The sequence below is a fragment of the Saccopteryx leptura genome, chromosome 2 (genome assembly GCF_036850995.1).
Source record: "Saccopteryx leptura isolate mSacLep1 chromosome 2, mSacLep1_pri_phased_curated, whole genome shotgun sequence".
Taxonomy (NCBI): domain Eukaryota; kingdom Metazoa; phylum Chordata; class Mammalia; order Chiroptera; family Emballonuridae; genus Saccopteryx; species Saccopteryx leptura.
Window position 1 is genome coordinate 348,187,315 of NC_089504.1, and position 21,906 is coordinate 348,209,220.

The following is a 21,906-nucleotide window of genomic DNA, read 5'->3' on the forward strand; positions in this document are numbered from 1 at the left end:
ACTATACTTCTTTAAGTAGTGAGAGTATCTTTTTTTTCTCTTAAGATTCTATTTACTGATTTTAGAGAGAGGAGAGAGAGAGAGAAGTGGGGAGAGCAGTAAGCATCAACTCCAAGTTGCTTTGTAGTTGCTTCTCGTATGTGCCTTGACTGGGCAAGCCCAACATTTCAAATTGGTGACCTCAGTCAGCATTCCAGGCTAGTGCTTTATTCACTGTACCACCACAGGTCAGACAGTGTGAATATCTTATAATAACAAAATATTCCCAATTCTTCTCTCATCCCTGTATCAGTGCTATAATTCATTTCATTTACATATAAGCATACACACATATACAAGCCAACATAATCAAATACATTGTTGCTAAATATATATAAATATATATATATTTATACATATATAAAAATACATATATTTGTGTGTGACAGAGACAAAGAGGGACAGATAGGGACAGACAAGAAGGGAGAGAGATGAGAAGCATCAATTCTTCATTGCGGCACCTTAGTTGATCATTGATTGCTTTCTCATATGTGCCTTGATTGGGGGTGGGGGTGGGGCTACAGCAGAGCGATTGACCCCTTGCTCAAGCTAGTGACCTTGGGCTCAAGCTGGTGAGCTTTGCTCAAACCAGATGAGCCTGTGCTCAAGCTGGCAACCTCGGGGTTTTGAACCTGGGTCTTCCACATCCCAGTCTGATGCTCTATTCACTGCGCCACCGCCTGGTTAAAAATATCGTATTTTGAATAAACTGTTATCTGTTACATCCATTAAGAATAAATTTTATTTTATTTTTTGTGACACAGAGAGAGGGACAAATAGGGACAAACAGGCAGAAATGGAGAGAGATGAGAAGCATCCATTCTTTGCGGCATCTTAGTTGTTTATTTGTTTATTTATTTAGTTAGGTTTTTTTTTTTTTTTTTCTGAAGCTGGAAACGGGGAGAGACAGTCAGACAGACTCCCGCATGCGCCCGACCGGGATCCACCCGGCACGCCCACCAGGGGGCGATGCTCTGCCCACCAGGAGGCAATGCTCTGCCCCTCTGGGGCGTCGCTCTGTTGCGACCAGAGCCACTCTAGCGCCTGGGGCAGAGGTCAAGGAGCCATCCCCAGTGCCCGGGCCATCTTTGCTCCAATGGAGCCTCAGCTGCAGGAGGGGAGACAGAGAGGAAGGAGGGGGGGAGGGGTGGAGAAGCAGATGGGCGCTTCTCCTGTGTGCCCTGGCTGGGAATCGAACCCGGGACCTCTGCACGCCAGGCCGACGCTCTACCACTGAGCCAACCGGCCAGGGCCACATCCATTAAGAATAAGAAAAATAGGGGCAGAGCATCGCCCCCTGGTGGGCAGAGCGTCGCCCCTGGTGGGCATGCCGGGTGGATCCCGGTCGGGCGCATGCGAGAGTCTGTCTGACTGTCTCTCCCCATTTCCAGCTTCAGAAAAATACAAAAAAAAAAAAAAAAAAGAATAAGAAAAATAAATTTTTTTATTTTTTTCTCTTAATTTTTTATTGAATTTACTGGGATGACATTGGTTAATGAAATCATAGGTTTCAGGTGTACAGCTCTGTAATACATCTATACACTGCACTGTGTGTTTGTGTTCACCGCCACAAATCAAGTCTCCCTCCATCTCCATCTATCCTTCCTCTACCCTCCACCGCCTCCCCCATCCCTTTCCTGCCTGCAACCCCCCACTCTGTTGTCTGTGTCTGATAAATTTTTTTCTTTGCTTAATCCCTTCACCTTTTTCACCCAGCCCCTGAACCCCCATTCCCTCTGACAGCTGTTTGTTCTCTTTATCTATGAGTCTGTTTTTGTTTTGTTAAGTTTATTTTGTTCATTAGATTCTACATTTAAGTGAAATCATATGGTACTTGTCTTTTTCTGACAGGCTTATTTCATTTAGCATAATCTCCAGGTCCATCCATGATTTCCCAAAAGGCAAGATTTCCTTCTTTTTTTATGACTGATTAGTATTCCATTGTGTAAATGTATCACAGCTTTTTTATCCATTTATCTACTAATGGGCACTTGGACTGCTTCCAAATCTTGATATTGTAAAAATAGCACTGCAATGAACATAGGGGTACATATATTCTTTTGAATTAGTGCTTTGGGTTTGTTTGGCTATATTTTCAGAAGCATAATTGCTGGGTCATAAGGTAGTTACATTTTTAATTTTTTGAGATACCTCCATAGTGCTTTCTACGGTGGCTGCACCAATCTGTATTCCTACCAACTGTATGAAGGTTCCCTTTTCTCTATGCTTGTTGTTTGTTGATTTATTGGTGATAGCCATTCTTACAAATATGAGTTGATGCCTCGTTGTGGTTTTAAGTTGTATTTCTCTATGATTAGTGACATTGAGCATCTTTTCATATGTCTATTGGCCATCTATATGTCTTCTTTGGAGAAATGTCAATTCAAGACCTTTGCCCATTTTTTAATTGGATTGTTTTTTGTTTGTTTTTTGGTGGTGGTGTTTTTTTTTTTTTCAGAGACAGAGAGAGAGTCAGAGAGAGGGATAAATAGGGACAGACAGGAACGGAGAGAGATGAGAAGCATCAATCATCAATTTTTTGTTGCAACACCTTAGTTGTTGTTCATTGATTGCTTTCTCATATGTGCCTTGACCGTGGGGCTACAGCTGACTGAGTAACCCCTTGCTCAAGCCAGCGACCGTGGGTCCAAGCTGGTGAGCTTTGCTCAAACCAGATGAGCCCACGCTCAAGCTGGCGACCTCGGGATCTTGAACCTGGGTTCTCCGCATCCCAGTCCGACGCTCTATCCACTGCGCCACCGCTTTTGGTGTTAAGTTTTTAAGCTCCTTGTAAATTTTGGATGTTAAGCCATTATTAGATGTATCAGCGGATACATTCTCTCATTCAGTGGGTTGTCTTTTCATTTTGTCAATTGTGTCCTTTGCTCTGCAAAAGCTTTTTAGTTTGATGTAGTCCCATTGTTTGTTTTTTCTTTAGTTTCCTTCCCCAAGTGATATATTAGAAAAAATATTGCTTTGAGACATGTCTGAGATTTTACTGCCTATGTTTTCTTTTAGAATTTTTATGGTTTCAAGTCTGATATTTAACTCTTTAATCCATTTTGAGTTTATTCTTGTGTATGGTGTAAAAAGGTGGTCTGGTTTAATTTTTTTTGCACATATCCGTCTAATCTTCCCAACACCGTTTATTGGATAGACTTTCTTTATCCCATTGTATGGTCTTGCCATCTTTGTCAAATATGAATTGACCATAAAGGCGTGGGTTTATTTCTGGGCTCTCTATTCTGTTCCATTGATCTCTGTGTCTATTTTTATGCCATTACTATACTGTTTTGATTACTGTGGCCTTGTGGTATAGTTTGATATCAGGTAGTATGATTTCTCCAACTTGGTTCTTCTTTCTCAAGATTGCTGCTGCTTTTTGAGGTTTTTCTATGGTTACATATAAAATTTTGGAATATTTATTCTAGTTCTGTGAAATAGGCCATTGATATCTTGATAGGAATTGTGTTGAACCTATAGATTGCTTTGGGTAATATGGACATTTTAAGGATGTGAAGTCTTCCTGTTCATGACTATGGTATTTGCTTCCACTTATTTGTATCTTCCTCACTTTCTTCAGTGTTTTATAATTTTTCAAGTATAGGTCTCTTACATCTTTGGTTATATTTATTCCTAGGACCCTGGCCACATAGCTTGGTTGTTTCGAGAATTGTCCCAGTACACCAAGGTTGCATACAAGAACAGATCAATAAAAATCAATGAATAAATTTTTTTAAAAATTAAAGAAAGATTTATTTGTAGGTATTTTGTTCTTTTTTTTTTTTGTATTTTTTTTCTGAAGCTGAAAACGGGGAGGCAGTCAGACAGACTCCCGCATGCGCCCGACTGGGATCCACCCGGCACGCCCACCAGGGGGCGATGCTCTGCCCATCCGGGGCGTCGCTCTGTTGCAAAATATTGTAAGAAAATACTATAAAGAACTGTACATCAAAAAACTAGACAACCTAGATGAAATGGACAAATTCCACCTGTGAAACTGAGGCTTGTGGCCTGATTTGGGAGCCAGCTCCTCCCGTGGAGGTGGAACCAAAAGCCCAGGACAGGCAGAGTCCCGCTACTGAGCATGGGCACACAGTCCTGCCCGGCCTGTGGAGCCAAGGCTTGCAGCTGTCCCACGAGCAGGCTCCTCCTGCAAGAACGGGGTAAAAGCCCGGAATCAGGCGGAGACCCGCAGCTGAGCAAAGGTGCTCACCCCTGCCCTCAGGGCCGAGCATAACGCCACACATGGGGGTGGGGTGAAGGCCAAGGCCTCCGAGGCTTGTACACCCGAGCACGTAATCACAGCCACTCCCGTGAAGGAGAGGCAGAAAACCACAGCAACAGCCCCAGTGGGCAGGCACCGGCAATGCCCATACCCGAATGCCCTAGGCAACAACAGCAGAGGGGTGGCGGGCCTGCAGACAGACCACACCTAGGGAACACAGAGGCCACACCCAGTGGACTCTAGTGGCCAAAACCTTCTTTTACACAGACAAAATGAGAAGGCAGAGAAATGCAACACAAATGAATCGAGAAATTCCCAGAAAAGGACCTGAATGAGTCAGATATAACCGAATTACCCAGATGCAGAGTTTAAAATAACGATTGTTAGGATGCTCAAAGATATTAGAACAACAATAGATGGTCATTACGAACATCTAAATAAAGAGATAGCAAATATAAAAAAGGACATTGAAATAATAAAAAAGAATCAGTCAGAAAAGACAAATACAAGATCAGAAATGAAGAACACAATGGAAGGAATTAAAAGCAGGATGGGTGAAGCTGAGAATCGAATCAGCGAGTTAGAGGACAAGATAAATAAAGGCAAGGAAGCAGAGCAGAAAAAAGAAAACAGACTCAAAAAGTCTGAGGAAACTAAGAGAGCGCTGTGACAACATGAAGAGAAATAATAACATCCACATCATAGGGGTTCCTGAAGAAGAAGAGAAAGAACAAGGGATAGAGACTTTGTTCAAACATATCATAGCTGAAAACTTCCCTCAATTAAGGCAGGAAAACATCTCACAAGTTCAAGAAGCACAGAGAACTCCATTAAAGAGAAACCCAAAGAAATCTACACCAAGACACATCATAATTAAAATACCAAAGCTAAGTGATAAAGAGAAAATATTAAAAGCTGCTAGAGAAAAAAAGACTAACACCTACAAAGGAACCCCCATAAGGATGACTTCCGACTTCTCAACAGAAACACTTGAGGTCAGAAGGGAATGGCAAGAAATATTCAAAGTAATGCAGAACAAGAGCCTACAACCAAGACTACTTTATCCAGCAAGGCTATCATTTAAAATTGAAGGAGGAATAAAAAGCTTTCCAGACACACACACAAAAAAAACTCAAGGAATTCACTACAACCAAACCAAGGCTGCAAGAAATGCGAAGGGGCCTGTTGTAAACAGACCAAAGGAGAAAAAGAATATAGCAAAAGAGGAATACAGTTTTAAAGAATAAAAGGACAATAAACTACATATCAATAATAACCTAAAATGTAAATGGATTAAATGATCTGATCAAAGGACATAGGGTAGCTGTGTGGATAAGAAAACAGGACTCATACATATGCTGTCTACAAGAGACACACCTTAAAACAAAAGATGCACATAGATTGAAGATAAAAGGATGGAAAAAAAAATATTTCACTTGGCAAATGGAAATGAAAAAAAAGCTGGGTTAGCAATACTTATATCAGACAAAATGGACTTTAAAACAAAGGCTATAGTAAGAGATAAAGAAGGTCACTTACATAATGATAAAGGGAGTAATCCAACAGAAAGATATAACCGTTATAAATATCTACGCACCTAATACAGGAGCACCTAAATATATAAAGCAGACTTTGATGGATTTAAAGGGCGAGATCAACAGCAATACTATAATAGTAGGGATTTCAATACCCCACTAACATCACTAGATAGATCCTCAAGAAAGAAAATTAACAAAGAAACAGCAGACATAAAGGACATACTAGATCAACTCGATTTAATAGATATCTTTAGAACCTTTCATCCTAAAGCAGCAGAATATACATTCTTTTCAAGTGCTCATAGTACATTCTCTAGGATAGACCACATGTTAGGGCACAAAAGCGGTCTCAATAAATTTAAGAAGATTGAAATCATATTGAGCACTTTCGCTGATCACAGTGGCATAAAACTAGAAATCAACCACAACAGAAAAACTGAAAAATACTCAAACACTTGGAAACTAAATAGCATGTTATTAAATAATGAATGGGTTAACAATGAGATCAAAGAAGAAATAAAAAAATTCCTAGAAACGAATGATAACGAGCATACATCAACTCAAAATTTATGGGACACAGCAAAAGCAGTCCTGAGAGGGAAGTTCATAGCATTACAGGCATACCTTAAGAAGCTAGAAAAAGGCCCTGGCCGGTTGGCTCAGTGGTAGAGCGTCGGCATGGCGTGCAAGGGGTCCCGGGTTTGATTCCTGGCCAGGACACACAGGAGAAGCGCCCATCTGCTTCTCCACCCCTCCCCCTCTCCTTCCTCTCTGTCTCTCTCTTCCCCTCCAGTAGCGAGGCTCCATTGGAGCAAAGATGGCCCGGGCGCTGGGGATGGCTCCTTGGCCTCTGCCCCAGGCGCTAGAGTGGCTCTGGTCGCAACAGAGTGACGCCCCGGAGGGGCAGAGCATCGCCCCCTGGTGGGCGTGCCGGGTGGATCCCGGTCGGGCGCATGCGGGAGTCTGTCTGACTGTCTCTCCCCATTTCCAGCTTCGGAAAAATACAAAAAAAAAAAAAAAATAGAAAAAGCTCAAATAAACAACTTGACCATGCATCTAAAAGAACTAGAAAAAGAACAGCAAGTAAAGCCCAGAGGTAGTAGAAGGAAGGAAATAGTAAAGATCAGAGCAGAAATAAATGACATAGAGGCTAAAGAAACAATACAGAGGATCAACGAAACCAGGAGCTGCTTCTTTGAAAAGGTAAACAAGATTGATGAACCTTTATCCAGACTCACCAAGAAAAAAAGAGGACTCAAATAAATAAAATTAGAAATGAGAGTGGAGAAATAACAACTGACACAACAGAAATTCAAAATATTGTAAGAAAATACTATAGAGAACTGTACACCAAAAAACTAGACAACCTAGATGAAATGGACAAATTCCTTAAACATATAATCTTTCAAAAATTAATCTGGAAGAATCAGAAAACCTAACAAGACCAATTACAACAAATGAGATTGAAACAGTTATCAAAAAACTCCCCCAAAAGAAAAGTCCTGGGCCTGATGGCTTCACAAGTGAATTCTACCAAATATTCAAAGAAGAACTAACTCCTATCCTTCTCAAGCTATTTCAAAAAATTCAAGAGGAAGGAGGACTTCCAAGCTCCTTTTATGAGGCGAGTATAATTCTGATTCCAAAACCAGGCAAAGATAACACAAAGAAAGAAAATTATAGGCCAACATCCCTGATGAATTTAGATGCTAAAATCCTCAACAAAATATTAGTAAACTGGATCCAGCAGTAAATGAAAAAAATCATACACCATGATCAAGTGGGATTTATTCTTGGGAGGCAATGCTGGTACAATATTTGCAAATCAATCAATCAATGTGATTCATCACATAAACAAAAGGAAGGATAAAAACCACATGATAATTTCAATAGATGCAGAAAAAAGCGTTTGATAAAATCTAGCACCCATTCATCATCAAAACTCTCAGCAAAGTTGGAATACAGGGAACATACCTCAACATGATAAAAGCCATCTATGACAAACCCACAGCTAACATCATACTCAATGGGCAAAAATTAAAAGCAATCCCCTTAAGATCAAGAACAAGGCAGGGGTGCCCCCATTCACCACTCTTATTCAACATAGTTCTGGAAGTCCTAGCCACAGCAATCAGACAAGAAAAAGAAATAAAAGGCGTCCAAATTGGAAAAGAAGAAGTAAAACTATCATTTGCAGATGATATGATATTGTATATAGAAAACCCTAAAGTCTCAGTCAAAAATGTACTGGACCTGATAAATGAATTCAGCAAGGTAGCAGGATATAAAATTAATACTCAGAAATCAGAGGCATATTTATACACTAACAATGAACTGTCAGAAAGAGAAATTAAGGAAGCAATCCCCTTCATCATTGCAACCAAAAAAACTAAGTACCTAGGAATAAATTTAACCAGGGAGATTAAAGACTTGCACTCGGAAAATTATAAAACATTGATAAAAGAAATCAGGGAAGATACAAACAAGTGGAAGCATATACCATGCTCATGGTTAGGAGAATAAACATCATTAAAATATCTATATTACCCAAAGCAATTTATAAATTCAATGCAATACCGATTAAAATACCAATGACTTACTTCAAAGATATAGAACGCATATTCCAAAAATTTATATGGAATCAAAAGAGAACACAAATAGCCTCAGCAATCTTGAAAAGGAAGAATAAAGTGGGAGATTTCACACTTCCGGATATCAAGCTATACTACAAGGCCATTGTACTCAAAACAGCCTGGTACTGGCATAAGAACAGGCGTACAGATCAATGGAACATAACTGAGAACCCAGAAATAAACCCACACTTTTATGGACAACTGATATTTGACAAAGGAGGTAAGAATATACACTGGAGTAAAGACAGCCTCTTCAACAAATGGTGCTGGAAAAATTGGGACAACTACCTGCAAAAAAATGAAACTAGACCACCAACTTACACCATTCACAAAAATAAACTCAAAATGGATAAAAGACTTAAGCCGTAAAACCATAAGCATCTTAGAAGAAAACATAGGCAGTAAGCTCTCTGACATCTCTCGCAGCAATATATTTGCCGATTTATCTCCACGGGCAAGTGAAATAAAAGACAGGATAAACAAATGGGACTATATTAAACTAAAAAGCTTTTACATAGCCAAAGACAATAAGAACAGAATAAAAAGACAAACTATGCAATGGGAGAATATATTTGACAATAAGTCTGATAAAGGGTTAATAACCAAAATTTATAAAGAACTTGTAAAACTCAATACCAGGAAGACAAACAATCCAATCAAAAAATGGGCAAAAGAAATGAATAGACACTTCTCCAAAGAGGGCATACAGATAGATGGCCAATAGGCATATGAAAAAATGCTCAACATCACTAATCATTAGAGAAATGCAAATTAAAACTACAATGAGGTATCATCTCACACCAGTCAGAATGGTGCTCATCAACAAAACAACACAGAATAAGTGCTGGCGAGGATGTGGAGAAAAGGGAACCCTCCTGCACTGCTGGTGGGAATGCAGACTGGTGCAGCCACTGTGGAAAACAGTATGGAGATTCCTCAAAAAATTAAAAATCGAACTGCCTTTTGACCCAGCTATCCCACTTTTAGGAATATACCCCAAGAACACTATAGCACTGTTTGAAAAGAAGAAATGCACCCCCATGTTTATGGAAGCATTGTTCACAATAGCAAATATCTGGAAACAGCCTAAGTTTTCATCAGTGGACGATTGGATTAAAAAGCTTTGGTATATATATACTATGGAATACTACTCAGCCATAAGAAATGATGACATCAGATCATTTACAACCACATGGATGGACCTTGATAACATTATACTGAGCGAAATAAGTAAATCAGAGAAAACTAAGAACTATATGATTCCATACATAGGTGGGACATAAAAATGAGTCTCAGAGACATGGACAAGATTGTGGGGGTTACGAGGTAGGGGAGAGGAGAGGAAGGGGGAGGGGAGGGGAAGGTTACAAAGAAAACCAGTTAGAAGGTGACCGAAGACAATTGGACTTTGGGTGATGAGAATGCAGCATAATCAAATATCAAAATAACCTAGAGATGTTTTCTCTGAACATATGTACCCTGATTTATCAATGTCACTCCATTAAAATTAATTTAAAAAATTCGAATCTGTGACCAAAGTGCAATGTGAATATTGGCGAGTTTATAACGAAGCGCCACCACATAGGAATAACATTACTTGGTGGGATAAGCAGTTGAAGGAAACCGGCAGTTTGGTAGAGAAACCCCGTTCTGGTAGGCCATCAGTCAGTGACGAGTCTGTAGAGGCTATACGGGATAGCTACCTAAGGAGCCCTAAAAAATCTGTGCGTGCACTGAACTGCACTGAATAGGTATGAAACTGGGAGAGTTTTCCTTTTATTTGGTGCAGATTTCACATTTCTGTCGTCTTTTGTTGCTTTCCTGTGACTGGTCAAAAATGCACCATGACATTATGGACACACTGTATACACATGATGCCAAGTTTAAAAGGTATAAATGGCATATATAGTACAAAGTAAGCCTGCTTTGCCCCTCCTCACCCTTCCAGCTGTCTTTCATGGAGAGTTTTGTACATATCCCCCCACAGATGTTACGTGAATTTACAGACACATATATTGCTCACAAAAATTAGGGGATATTTCAAAATGAATATGAAGCGATTTAAAAAAGCATTTGATTTTTTTTATTAAACAACATCAGAAAATCAAGTCAAAGAAAGTTTGATTATGCAAATGAGATGCAAACCCAACTTTTATTTCATTGATGAACATGCACTATGCAAAAGGCTGAAAGTACTGGAGAATCTGCACATTCCCTGATCCTCTAATTTTTGTGAGCAGTGTATATTCGTGTGTGTGAGTTTCTTTGTCTATAGATACAGAAATAGACATATATGTCTATACTGTGTGTGTGTGCTTACATATGTGTACTATATACATAGTTCTGATTTTTTTAGTCAAATTATCTTAATTACTTTTAAAACAAGGCTTTTAAAATCCAATTTGTAGTTTTGTCTTGTTATGGAAGGCCTATATTGTCATGAGGAAACTGTTAAGAGTCAAAGTGAGTCTATTGCAGTTGTTTTGAATATGAGACTTTTCTTGTCATGGTTTTATAAATGTATGGTTATATTCAAATTTTGCTTCTATTTAGTAGACTAATAACATATCACTCACACAGGGAGGCTTATACCCAAATATGTATGTTTATATCCATAGATTTGAAAATGCCAATTATTTTTAATTATTTTCTGAAATGTAGCACTTGATAAGGAATTTCAGCAATAGTTCTTATTTGTACATGTATAATATATCAGTTTAGTTGAGTTAATAAAGTTAATAAAGCACTGTATTAAATATGTTATGATCTAGAAAAAAGTAATTTTTAATGATTAGAACCAGGTACCATGATAAGTACTTTATATAGAATATATTATAAATCTTTAACTGAGAAGTAGGTAATGATTTTAATTTTATAGGTATGAAACAGAGGCTCAGAGTTTAATACCATATAAGATTATAAAATTCCTATTCTCCCATTTATAGGATTTTTAAAAAGTTTTTGATCAAAGTTAAGTTTGGTTAAGTTTATCACTTATACACATTCTACCTAACAGTATTTGTGTATATATACACACACACATTTATATATATATTTTAAATTAAAATTTTAATTTTAAATTATAAATTAAATTATAAATATGTTAATATAAGCTATTATATTGATATACTGTATTACTATTAAAGTAATATAAACACTAATTTAGAAATTTTGCCTTCTCTATTTCAGTGTTAATGAAGCACATTTATTTAGATTTCTCATGTTTCTTTAGTATTAATGGCTTTTCAATTTTTGAACAATCTAATAGTTTCAGGGCAAATATTATCTTCTAAGGTATTTGAAATAAATCCCTTTCTGAATCAATATAGTATTATGTTGTAGCTGGAAATTTTAGCCATAACTCCCCATTCAAATAACATTAGTAAAGGTGGTTCTCATTAACATATCTTGTATGAGTAGTATTGATGATTTTCATGACATTTGTTCTGCTAATGTTCACTGAACATACCAGAAACTGTTCTAACATGAGAGGTAGAGTGATTGACAAAACCAAGAATCAGCATTTACATATATTTGTTTTGGAAAGATAGACAGTAACAAATATGTAATGTAAAGTAGTGGTAAATGCTCAGAAATCACAATAACAGGATATGGAATAAGGATTATTCTTTAAGGTGATGGGGCAGATCTCTAAAGAAGTGCTCTGATTCCTGACCTGTGGTGGCGCAGTGGATAAAGCGTCGACCTGGAACGCTCGAAACCCTGGGCTTGCCTGGTCAAGGCACATATGGGAGTTGATGCTTCCTGCTCTGCCCCCATTCTCTCTCTCTCTCTCTCTTTCTCCCCCAAAATGAATAAATAAAAATCTTTAAAAAATTTTTTTTTAAAGAACTGCTTTGAGCAGAGACCCAAAACACATAAAATGTGTAGATCTGGAGAAAGTCTAGGATTAAAGATATAGGCTATTGAATCGGCTTGTTGGATGTGTGGTTTGAGAGAGACAGACAGACATGGAGAGAGGCATTTCGGATGATTCCATATTTTTGGTTTGTCACTGGATAAATGGTGGTACCATTTACAGAATAGCCAAAACTGTGATTGACCAAGGTTATTAGAAACTCCAGTGTCGTTTGCAAAGTGGCGTGTTGTCCAATATAAAGTTATTGGAAGAGTATCCCATAATACAAGCAACTTTTTAAGAATTCACATATATAGCTACTCCTTTGCTAAGAGAAAATTTTTGAGGAAATTTTGATCTTCTTTGTACACATAATATAGTTGATGTGTATATTTGGAAGCATATGATGTAAAATAGGATCTAGCAATATAAAATTTGATTATTTCAATTAAAAAATTTTTATTAATTGTCTGACCAGGCGGTCGTGCAGTGGTTAGAGCGTTGGACTGGGATGAGGAGGACCCAGGTTTGAGACCCTGAGATCGCCAGCTTGAGCACAGGCTCATCTGGTTTGAGCAAAGCTCACCAGCTTGGACCCAAGGTCACTGGCTCGAGCAAGGGGTTACTCAGTGTGCTGAAGGCCAGCGGTCAAGGCACATGTGAGAGAGCAATCAGTGAACAACTAAGGTGTTGCAATACGCAAAGAAAAACTAATGATTAATGCTTCTCATCTCTCTGTTCCTGTCTGTCTGCCCGTCTATCCCTCTCTCTGACTCTCTCTTTGTCTCTGTAAAAAAAGAAAACAAAAAAACAAAAAATTATTAATTGATCTTAGAAAGAAAGATAGGAATGTTGATCTGTTCTTGTATGTTCCCTGACCAGGGATCGAACCAGCAACCTCTGCGCTTCGGGACAATGCTCTAACCAACAGAGCTGTTAGACCAGGGCAATTGTTTCAATTTTGAAACTGCTATTCTTTTGTTTTTCTATTTTTATTTATTACCAGTTTGAGCTTTTTTTGCATTTATAAAAACAAGTTAGCTTTATGGAAATGATCTTTGATCCTAGTAATTCAAGGTTATGATAATGCTGTTTTATGTTTCTATTTTTTTTTTCTTTTTCTTTTTTTCTGAAGCTGGAAATGGGGAGAGACAGTCAGACAGACTCCCGCATGTGCCCGACCGGGATCCACCCGGCACGCCCACCAGGGGCGACGCTCTGCCCACCAGGGGGCGATGCTCTGCCCCTCCGGGGCGTCGCTCTGGGGCAGAGGCCAAGGAGCCATCCCCAGCGCCCAGGCCATCTTTGCTCCAATGGAGCCTTGGCTGCAGGAGGGGAAGAGAGAGACAGAGAGGAAGGAGGGGGGGTGTGGAGAAGCAAATGGGCGCTTCTCCTCTGTGCCCTGGCCGGGAATCGAACCCGGGTCCCCCGCATGCCAGGCCGACGCTCTACCACTGAGCCAACCGGCCAGGGCCTGTTTCTATTTTTTTTATTTTAATTCATTTTTAGAGAAGAGAGAGAGAGAGACAGAGAGGGAGAGAGAGGAGAGAGAGACAGAGAGAGAGAAGGAGGGAGGAGCTGGAAGCATCAACTCCCATATGTGTCGAAACCCAGGCAAGCCCAGGGTTTTGAACTGGCGACCTCAGCATTTCCAGGTCGACGATTTATCCACTGCGCCACCACAGGTCAGGCAATGCTGTTTTATGTATTAGTCAGAAGGGTACATTCTTTTTATTTACATTCATTCATTTGTTCTTTCATTCATTTTTTAAAAAATCGGCCCCTCTCTTGGGGCAAACCCTTTCTAGGGTACCCTGCCCTTCTCAAGAAAAAAATAACTCTCCCCGCAGCTTCTCCAGGCATTATTACACTGAAGAAAAGTACATTTTAAGTGTTAAGGTGATTCTTGGCTTTACTATAGGCTAAGTATAATTATAGGGAATCAGAGCAAAGATTTAGTTTTTGCCAGCAAAGGTCATTGTTTTAGAGAGTTCATCAGTATTAGTTTATATGCCAAGTCTTGAGTTTCTGTTCAAATTTAGGAGCTGGCTTATGATAGTAGAAAGTATTTTGGCAATAAGAGTAGGAAGGGAGCCTGACCTCTGGTGACGCAGTGGATAAAGCGTCGACCTGGGAACACTGAGGTCCCCGGTTCAAAACCCTGCACTTGTCTGTTCAAGGTATATATGGGAGTTGATGCTTCCTGCTCCTCCCTCCTCCCTCCCTCCCTCCCTCCCTCTCTCTCTCTCTCTAAAAAAAAAAAAAAAGAATTAAAAAAAAAGTAGGAAGGGAACTGAGTTCTAGTCCAGCTGTGTGACCTTAGGCAAATCATTATTTTATAAATATACCTCATTGTCTTCATCTATAAAATGAGGAGTAATTGATTCAAGTTCTTTTAAAATTTGAAGTTTTAGTTTCTTATTGGTTTTGTAAAGATTTTGGCTTTATAAAAACATTGGAACCATAATGTTATTAAAAACATTGGAAATTCAATATTTGGTGATTCCACTAATCTACCAGCCCATGGCAACCACTAATCTACTTTTTGTCTCTATAGATTTGCCTATTCTGGACATTTCTTATAAATATGTGGCCTTTTGTTTCTTTTTTTTCACTTAGCGTAACGTTTTTAAGGGGTATCCATATTGTAGCATATATCAGTACTTCATTTCTGTTGTTAAATATTTTATTGTATACCACATTGGGTCTGTTCATCAGTTGATGGACATTTGGATTGTTTTTCCAATTGGCTTTTTTTTTTTTTTTTTAAGATTTTATTTATTCATTATAGAGAGGGGAGAGAGAGAGAGAAGGGGGAGGAGCAAGAAGCATCAACTCCCATATGTGCCTTGACCAGGCAAGCCCAGGGTTTTGAACTGGCAACCTCAGCGTTTCCAGGTTGATGCTTTACCACTGCGCCACCACAGGTCAGGCCTCCACTTGGCTTTTATTAATAATGCTACTATGAACATTTGTGTGTAATTTTTTGTGTGGACATAGGTATGGGATTGCTGGGTGAGACTGATAGATCTATATTTAATCTTTTGAGGAAATGCCAGGCTGTTCCAAAGCAGCTGTCCCATTTTACATTCCTGCCATCAAGCAGTGTATGAGTATTCCAATTTCTCTACATCCTCCATTATACTTATTGTTACTTTTTTTTTTTTTTACAGAGACAGAGAGTCAGAGAGAGGGATAGACAAGGACAGACAGACAGGAAAGGAGAGATGAGAAGCATCAGTCATTAGTTTTTCATTGCACATTGCAACACCTTAATTGTTCCTTGATTGCCTTCTCATACGTGCCATGACCGCGGGCCTTCAGCAGACCGAGCAACCCCTTGCTCGAGCCAGCGACCTTGGGTCCAAGCTTGTGAGCTTTTGCTCAAACCAGATGAGCCCGTGCTCAAACTGGTGACCTTGGGGGTCTCAAACCTGGGTCCTCGGCATCCCAGTCCGAAGCTCTATTCACTGCACCACCACCTGGTCAGGCTATTGTTACTATTTTTAATTATAAACATACTGGTTGTGAAGTGGTATCTCACTCTCATTTTGACTTGCATTTCCTTAGTGGTTAATGATGTTGAGCATCTCTGCATGTGCTTATTAAAGCTACCTCTTTGGCTGACTTCATTAAGAATGGAATGTAATATGGTTGGAAGTTAACTTGCTTAGCTCTTTCTTTAAACTGTCAATTAACTTTTCTGAAGTTGCAGTCAGATAAGCAGTTTCTTCTCACTCCTGGTAGAGAGTAAATCAGTCTTTTTTTTTTTTTTTTTTTGTATTTTTCTGAAGCTGGAATTGGGGAGGCAGTCAGACAGACTCCCGCATGCGCCCTACCGGGATCCACCCGGCACGCCCACCAGGGGGCAATGCTCTGCCCATCCGGGGCGTCGCTCTGTTGCGACCAGAGCCACTCTAGCGCCTGAGGCAGAGGCCACAGAGCCATCCCCAGCGCCCGGGCCAACTTTGCTCCAATAGAGCCTTGGCTGAGGGAGGGGAAGAGAGAATCAGAGAGGAAGGAGAGGGGGAGGGGTGGAGAAGCAGATGGGTGCTTCTCCTGTGTGCCCTGGCTGGGAATCGAACCCGGGACTTCTGCACGCCAGGCTGACGCTCTACCACTAAGCCAACCGGCCAGGGCCAAATCAGTCTTAATTTAACCCACACACCTGTTTTCACCTTCTTTATTTCTGTAAAATGTAACAACAAAGAATTTTAGCCTGACCAGGTAGTGGCACAGTGGATAGAGTATTTGTCTGGGATGCAGAGGACCCAGGTTTCAAAACCCCCAGATTGCTGGCTTGAATGCGGGGCCACTGGCTTGAGCATGGGATCATAAACATGACCACATAGTCACTAGCTTGAGTCCAATGGTCACTGGCTTGACCAAGAGGTCACTTGGTCTGCTGTAGCCCCCCCACCCCTGTCAAGGCACATATGAGAAAGCAATCAGTGAACAACTAAGGTGCCAAAACGAAGAATTGATGCTTCCCATCTCTCTCACTTCCTGTCTGTCCCTTTCTCTGACTGTCCCCCCCCAAAAAATTTACTAAAGTTAGTAAGATTTATGTCTTAATTGGAATTGTTACTTATCTTTGGCTGGAGGGTAGAACTTTTCATTAATAAATCTCTAACATGAAAGCTCAGCAATTTTCTCAGTCTTCACATGTTCATGAATAAGACTGAATCATAGAAAGCATTATTTCCTCACAAAGATAAGAATGAAATAGGTCTGAGAATCTGGTAGAAAACCTTTCCACATTTATAGTAACCCTATTTCCTTTATATCATAAAGTTTTGTGAATTAATATAGGATGTGTAAGGACTGGTTTTAAGGAGCGTATTTAATGTAGGTCATATAACTTTATATAGGTTTGTTTGAAATGACACTCTTGTTAGTAGGAACTCAATTTATTAAGAATATTTGGTTTCAGTGGAGATTTTGCTCTTGAAAATGTTAATTGCTGCAGTCTGCATTTGACCTTATTAGTTCAGTTAGATTTATTGTAATGGTTTTTTTTTCCATTCCAGAAATACATGCTACAGGATTTAACTATCAGAACGAAGATGAAAAAGTCACCTTGTCTTTTCCTAGTACTCTCCAACCAGGTAAGAGATGTATGTGGCTTTTGTAAAGTCCCGTGATCAATAGTGACATCTTATTTTTTGCAAAGAAATTAACTGTAGGCCGTTTTTCCCCCTCATATTTTAAGCAGCTTAAAGTCAGGTTCATTGCAACTTTTGAACCACCAGGGGAAAAAGAAAGCGAGAGAGAGAGAGAAAGACCCAAAACTAAAGCTCATTCTACCCGAGAAGAGAGTGCATTGTTTTTTAGCTTTTCAGTCTCAGCTTTTTAAAAATATATTAACCAAATTTATTAACCAATGTTACCCCAATAAATTCAATTTAAAAATACATTTATCTCGCTCTATCTTTTATTAATTGAATCCAAATCTCTGAGATGAACATCCCACAGATGATTTTGAGGTACAGCTAGAGACTAGATAGATATTATGTTAGTGAGGGCATGGAAAGAAATATTTTTTGATATGCTACTATTAGGTATAGAACCACAAGAAAATAGAAGACTTCCCAAGCTAAATATAGTGGAAAAAAAATTATATACAAATTTATTGGTAAAGCACTAAGATTTTGATTAATGAGCAAATGTAAAGCAAGAGATAATTCATATGAAAGAAAATGCAAATGTCAGTAAACATGTGAAAAGATAAGATACTTAGCTTCCTAGTAATGAGAAATATCAAAAGTTTTTGCCTGTCCTGTCAGCTGAAATAAAAAAACAAAAGATTCTCTATGATGTGACTGCCTTGATATTATTGGTAGGGGTGTAAATTCATGTAATTTATTTAGAAGCAGTCTGGCAGTATGTATCAAGAAACTAAACATGCTTATGTCTTTTGACCCTGCAATTCTGGTAATAGGAATATATTCTAAAGAAAAATCATAAACACAAGAAAGGCTTTATACCCAGGAATATCTATTGAGACATTATTTAAGGTAGTTAAAAAAAATTGGAATCAATATGTTTGTCCACACATTAGAGAGAAAATAATTAAGCTATGACATATTTGTATGGTGGAATACATACATAGCAATTAAAAGTGAGGTTTGTGAATTCTTAACACTGTAAAGTGCTTATTATAATGTAAAATTAAAAAGTAAATTACAAAATTACATATACAGGGTGATGAATCATATCTCTGAAATGGTACAAAGAAAATTATATGTCTGGTTGTTGACGTAATTGATGATTTTTATTCTTATTTATACCTTTTTGTGGTTTTCATAATTTTTAAACAGACTATATTGCCTTAATATAAAAGTATTTTTAGAAAAATTTTTAATTGAACAAGTTGTCTTTTATTCAGGGCTCTTAACAATCTTTCATTTTGTCTTTTTCTAACTAGGATTTTTTATATAAAATTATTATAAAAATAAATGTTTTGCCATGAACATATATTAATAGATACCTAAGAATATAACATGAAAATTGAGATTCCCTCCCTCTGACCCCTTCTTCCATTATCTTGTAAATCCTTTCAGAAATATTCTGTGTATATATAAGTATATGTGTACATTTTAACCCAAAAATAAGATCACAAATCTCAGTGGTTTACAACAAATATTTTTTGCTTATACATGGCCCTGTGAGGACTGGTGATCATCTGCAGCCATATTGCCATTTTTACTGGGCTCCACTCAGCTCACAAGTCTTCTCATTCTAGGATCTGTAGCGAGCAGCTACTATCTACTGCAGGGGTCTCAAACTCAACTCAGCATGTGGGCCGCAGAGCAAGATCACAGCCCTTTGGCGGGCCGCACTAGGTCTACAAAAGGCAACTGTTACGCAACACTTTTCTCACTGCAGTTGAAAACAAAAAAAAATCAGTACAACAAGCACAATCGTACATGCAGTTTACTCAGTGTCACAAAACGACCAGAAACTGTAGTTCGCATCACAACTGCTGTTAACTAAGCTAATATCTAGCTAGGATGCTAGAGAAATGAAAAATACAAGTAGGCCCCTAGGCTTACTTAATTTTATCCAAAATATTTTGAACTTTGTGGATTAGTCTGCGGGCTGCACAGAATTGTTTGGCGGGCCGCGAGTTTGAGACCCCTGATCTACTGCATGCTGTTCTCTCACACAGTAGAGGGTAGAGAAGTTCAGGGATGAGGACAGAGCCAAACTTCAAAGACATTTAAAACTTCTGCATGGACCGGGCGGTGGCGCAGTGGATAGAGCGTTGGACTGGGATGCGGAAGGATCCAGGTTCGAGACCCCGAGGTCGCCAGCTTGAGCGCAGGCTCATCTGGTTTGAGCAGAGTTCACCAGCTTGGACCCAAGGTTGCTGGTTTGAGCAAGGGGTTACTCGGTCTGCTGCAACCCCACGGTCAAGGCACATATGAGAAAGCAATCAATGAACAACTAAAGTGTTACAACAAAAAACTGATGATTGATGCTTATCATCTCTCTCCACTCCTGTCTATCCCTCTCTCTGACTCTCTCTGTCACTGTAAAAAAAAACCCTTCTGCATGGATGGTGTACACGATGTCCATTCACATTTTATTTACCAAATCAAATAATAGCCCAAGCCCAAAGTCACTGGGGCAACAATGATCAGATATTTGATAAAACTTCTAATATGAAAGATAGAGCAAAAAAGCAAAACAGTAAGTATAATAGAAGTATAGGAACTTGGAAGAAGTAAAAATAAATGAAAATCAGTACTAACAATATCTCTAAGAATCAGTTTCCTTAGAGATGTTGTTAGTACTGCATTCATTAAACAAGGGCAGTGCACAGTGTTATCAAACAAAGAATAAGAGCATGGAAACTTTTGGAAATTATAATAGAAATTAAAAATTCAAGAAAAAAAAGAAAAGAAATAGCTATAAGCAAGGCATTTAGAAATCAGAGTTGCTACTGGGGGCAGGAGCCTGCAGGTTATGTATGTAAGCCTATAGGTACTATATGAGTTTTAAGTTATGAACCATTACTTTGATAGAAATAAAGTAAAATCTCTTAAAAATTTAAAAATATGTAACATTATAGACTACATTCTGTTTTCACTATGAAAAGATTAATCTTTTCACAATGACTAAAAGCAAAAGAGAAAATCATTTCTCATGTATTTGGAAAAATTAAATCTGAAAATTAATGAGTCAAAGAATTGTTATGAAATTAGAAAATTTTTATTTTATTTTTTTATTTTTATTTTTTACAGGGACAGAGAGAGAGAGAGAGAGAGAGTCAGATAGAGGGATAGATAGGGATAGACAGACAGGAACGAAGAGAGATGAGAAGCATCAATCATCAGTTTTTCGTTGCGACACCGTAGTTGTTCACTGGTTGCTTTCTCATATGTGCCATGACCGCGGGCCTTCAGCAGACTGAGGACCCCCCCCCCCCCACTCGAGCCAGTGACCTTGGGTCCATGCTAGTGAGCTTTTTGCTCAAGCCAGATGAGCCCGTGCTCAAGCTGGCAACCCCGGGGTCTCGAACCTGGGTCCTTCTGCATCCCAGTCTGACGCTCTATCCACTGCGCCACCGCCTGGTCAGGCGGAAATTAGAAAATTTTTAAAGCTGAATAATAAAATTATTGTGTATCAGAATATGTAGGATGGAGGTAAGACATTACTCAGGATATTTAGTTAAGAAGAAAGACTAAAAATGAGGTAAGCAAAGTTGCCTGATCTGTGGAGGCACAGTGGATAAAGCGTTGATATGGAACACTGAGGTCACCAGTTCAAAACCCCGGGCTTGCCTGGTCAGGGCACATATCGAAGTTGTTCCTCCCCCACCCTTCTCCTTCTCTCCCACTCTCCCACTCTCCCCCTTCCCCCTCCTTCCTTCCCTCCTTCCCTCCCTCCCTCCTTCCCTTTCTCTTCTCTTTCTCTTTCTCTTTCTCTCCCCTCCTAGATGATGCACGTGAGTTTGATGTTTGTGTGTGTATGTGTGAGTTTGATGTTTGTGTGTGTATGTGTATAATATACACATGTATCTATTGCATGCTTAATTTGTGCCACTGTCATATGTGCATCACAAATACTGATTTATTTAAGTTCTTTTTTGTATTTCTCTGAAGCTGGAAACCGGGAGAGACAGTCAGACAGACTCCCGCATGCGCCTGACCGGGATCCACCCGGCACGCCGGGGGCGATGCTCTGCCCCTCCGGGGCATCGCTCTGTCGCGACCAGAGCCACTCTAGCACCTGGGGCAGAGGCCAAGGAGCCATCCCCAGCGCCCGGGCCATCTTTGCTCCAATAGAGCCTCGGCTGCAGGAGGGGAAGAGAGAGAGACAGAGAGGAAGGAGAGGGGGAGGGGTGGAGAAGCAGATGGGCGCTTCTCCTGTGTGCCCTGGCCGGGAATCGAACCTGGGACTTCTGCATGCCAGGCCGACGCTCTACCACTGAGCCAACCGGCCAGGGCCTATTTAAGTCCTTTTTGAGATATAATCTATTATCTCCACTTTATAGATGAAGAAATGAAGGCACAAAGATGGTTTAATCAGTAGTGTAAAATCACTGATTTAAATAATTTAAGTAACTTGCCCAAGGTCAGCAGCTAGTAAGTGGGAGAGCCT

At 39.4% G+C, this 21,906-nt stretch overlaps 1 protein-coding gene across 2 annotated transcripts in view; it reads left to right on the plus strand.

Moving 5' to 3' along the window:
- NPEPPS (aminopeptidase puromycin sensitive) overlaps positions 1-21,906 on the plus strand; it is a 94,583-nt gene that overhangs the window by 25,597 nt on the left and 47,080 nt on the right. For both annotated transcript variants that reach the window (XM_066364392.1, XM_066364391.1), the window contains exon 3: positions 17,328-17,405. In XM_066364392.1, the coding sequence (XP_066220489.1) occupies positions 17,328-17,405 (78 nt within the window). The remainder of the gene's footprint in view (positions 1-17,327; positions 17,406-21,906) is intronic.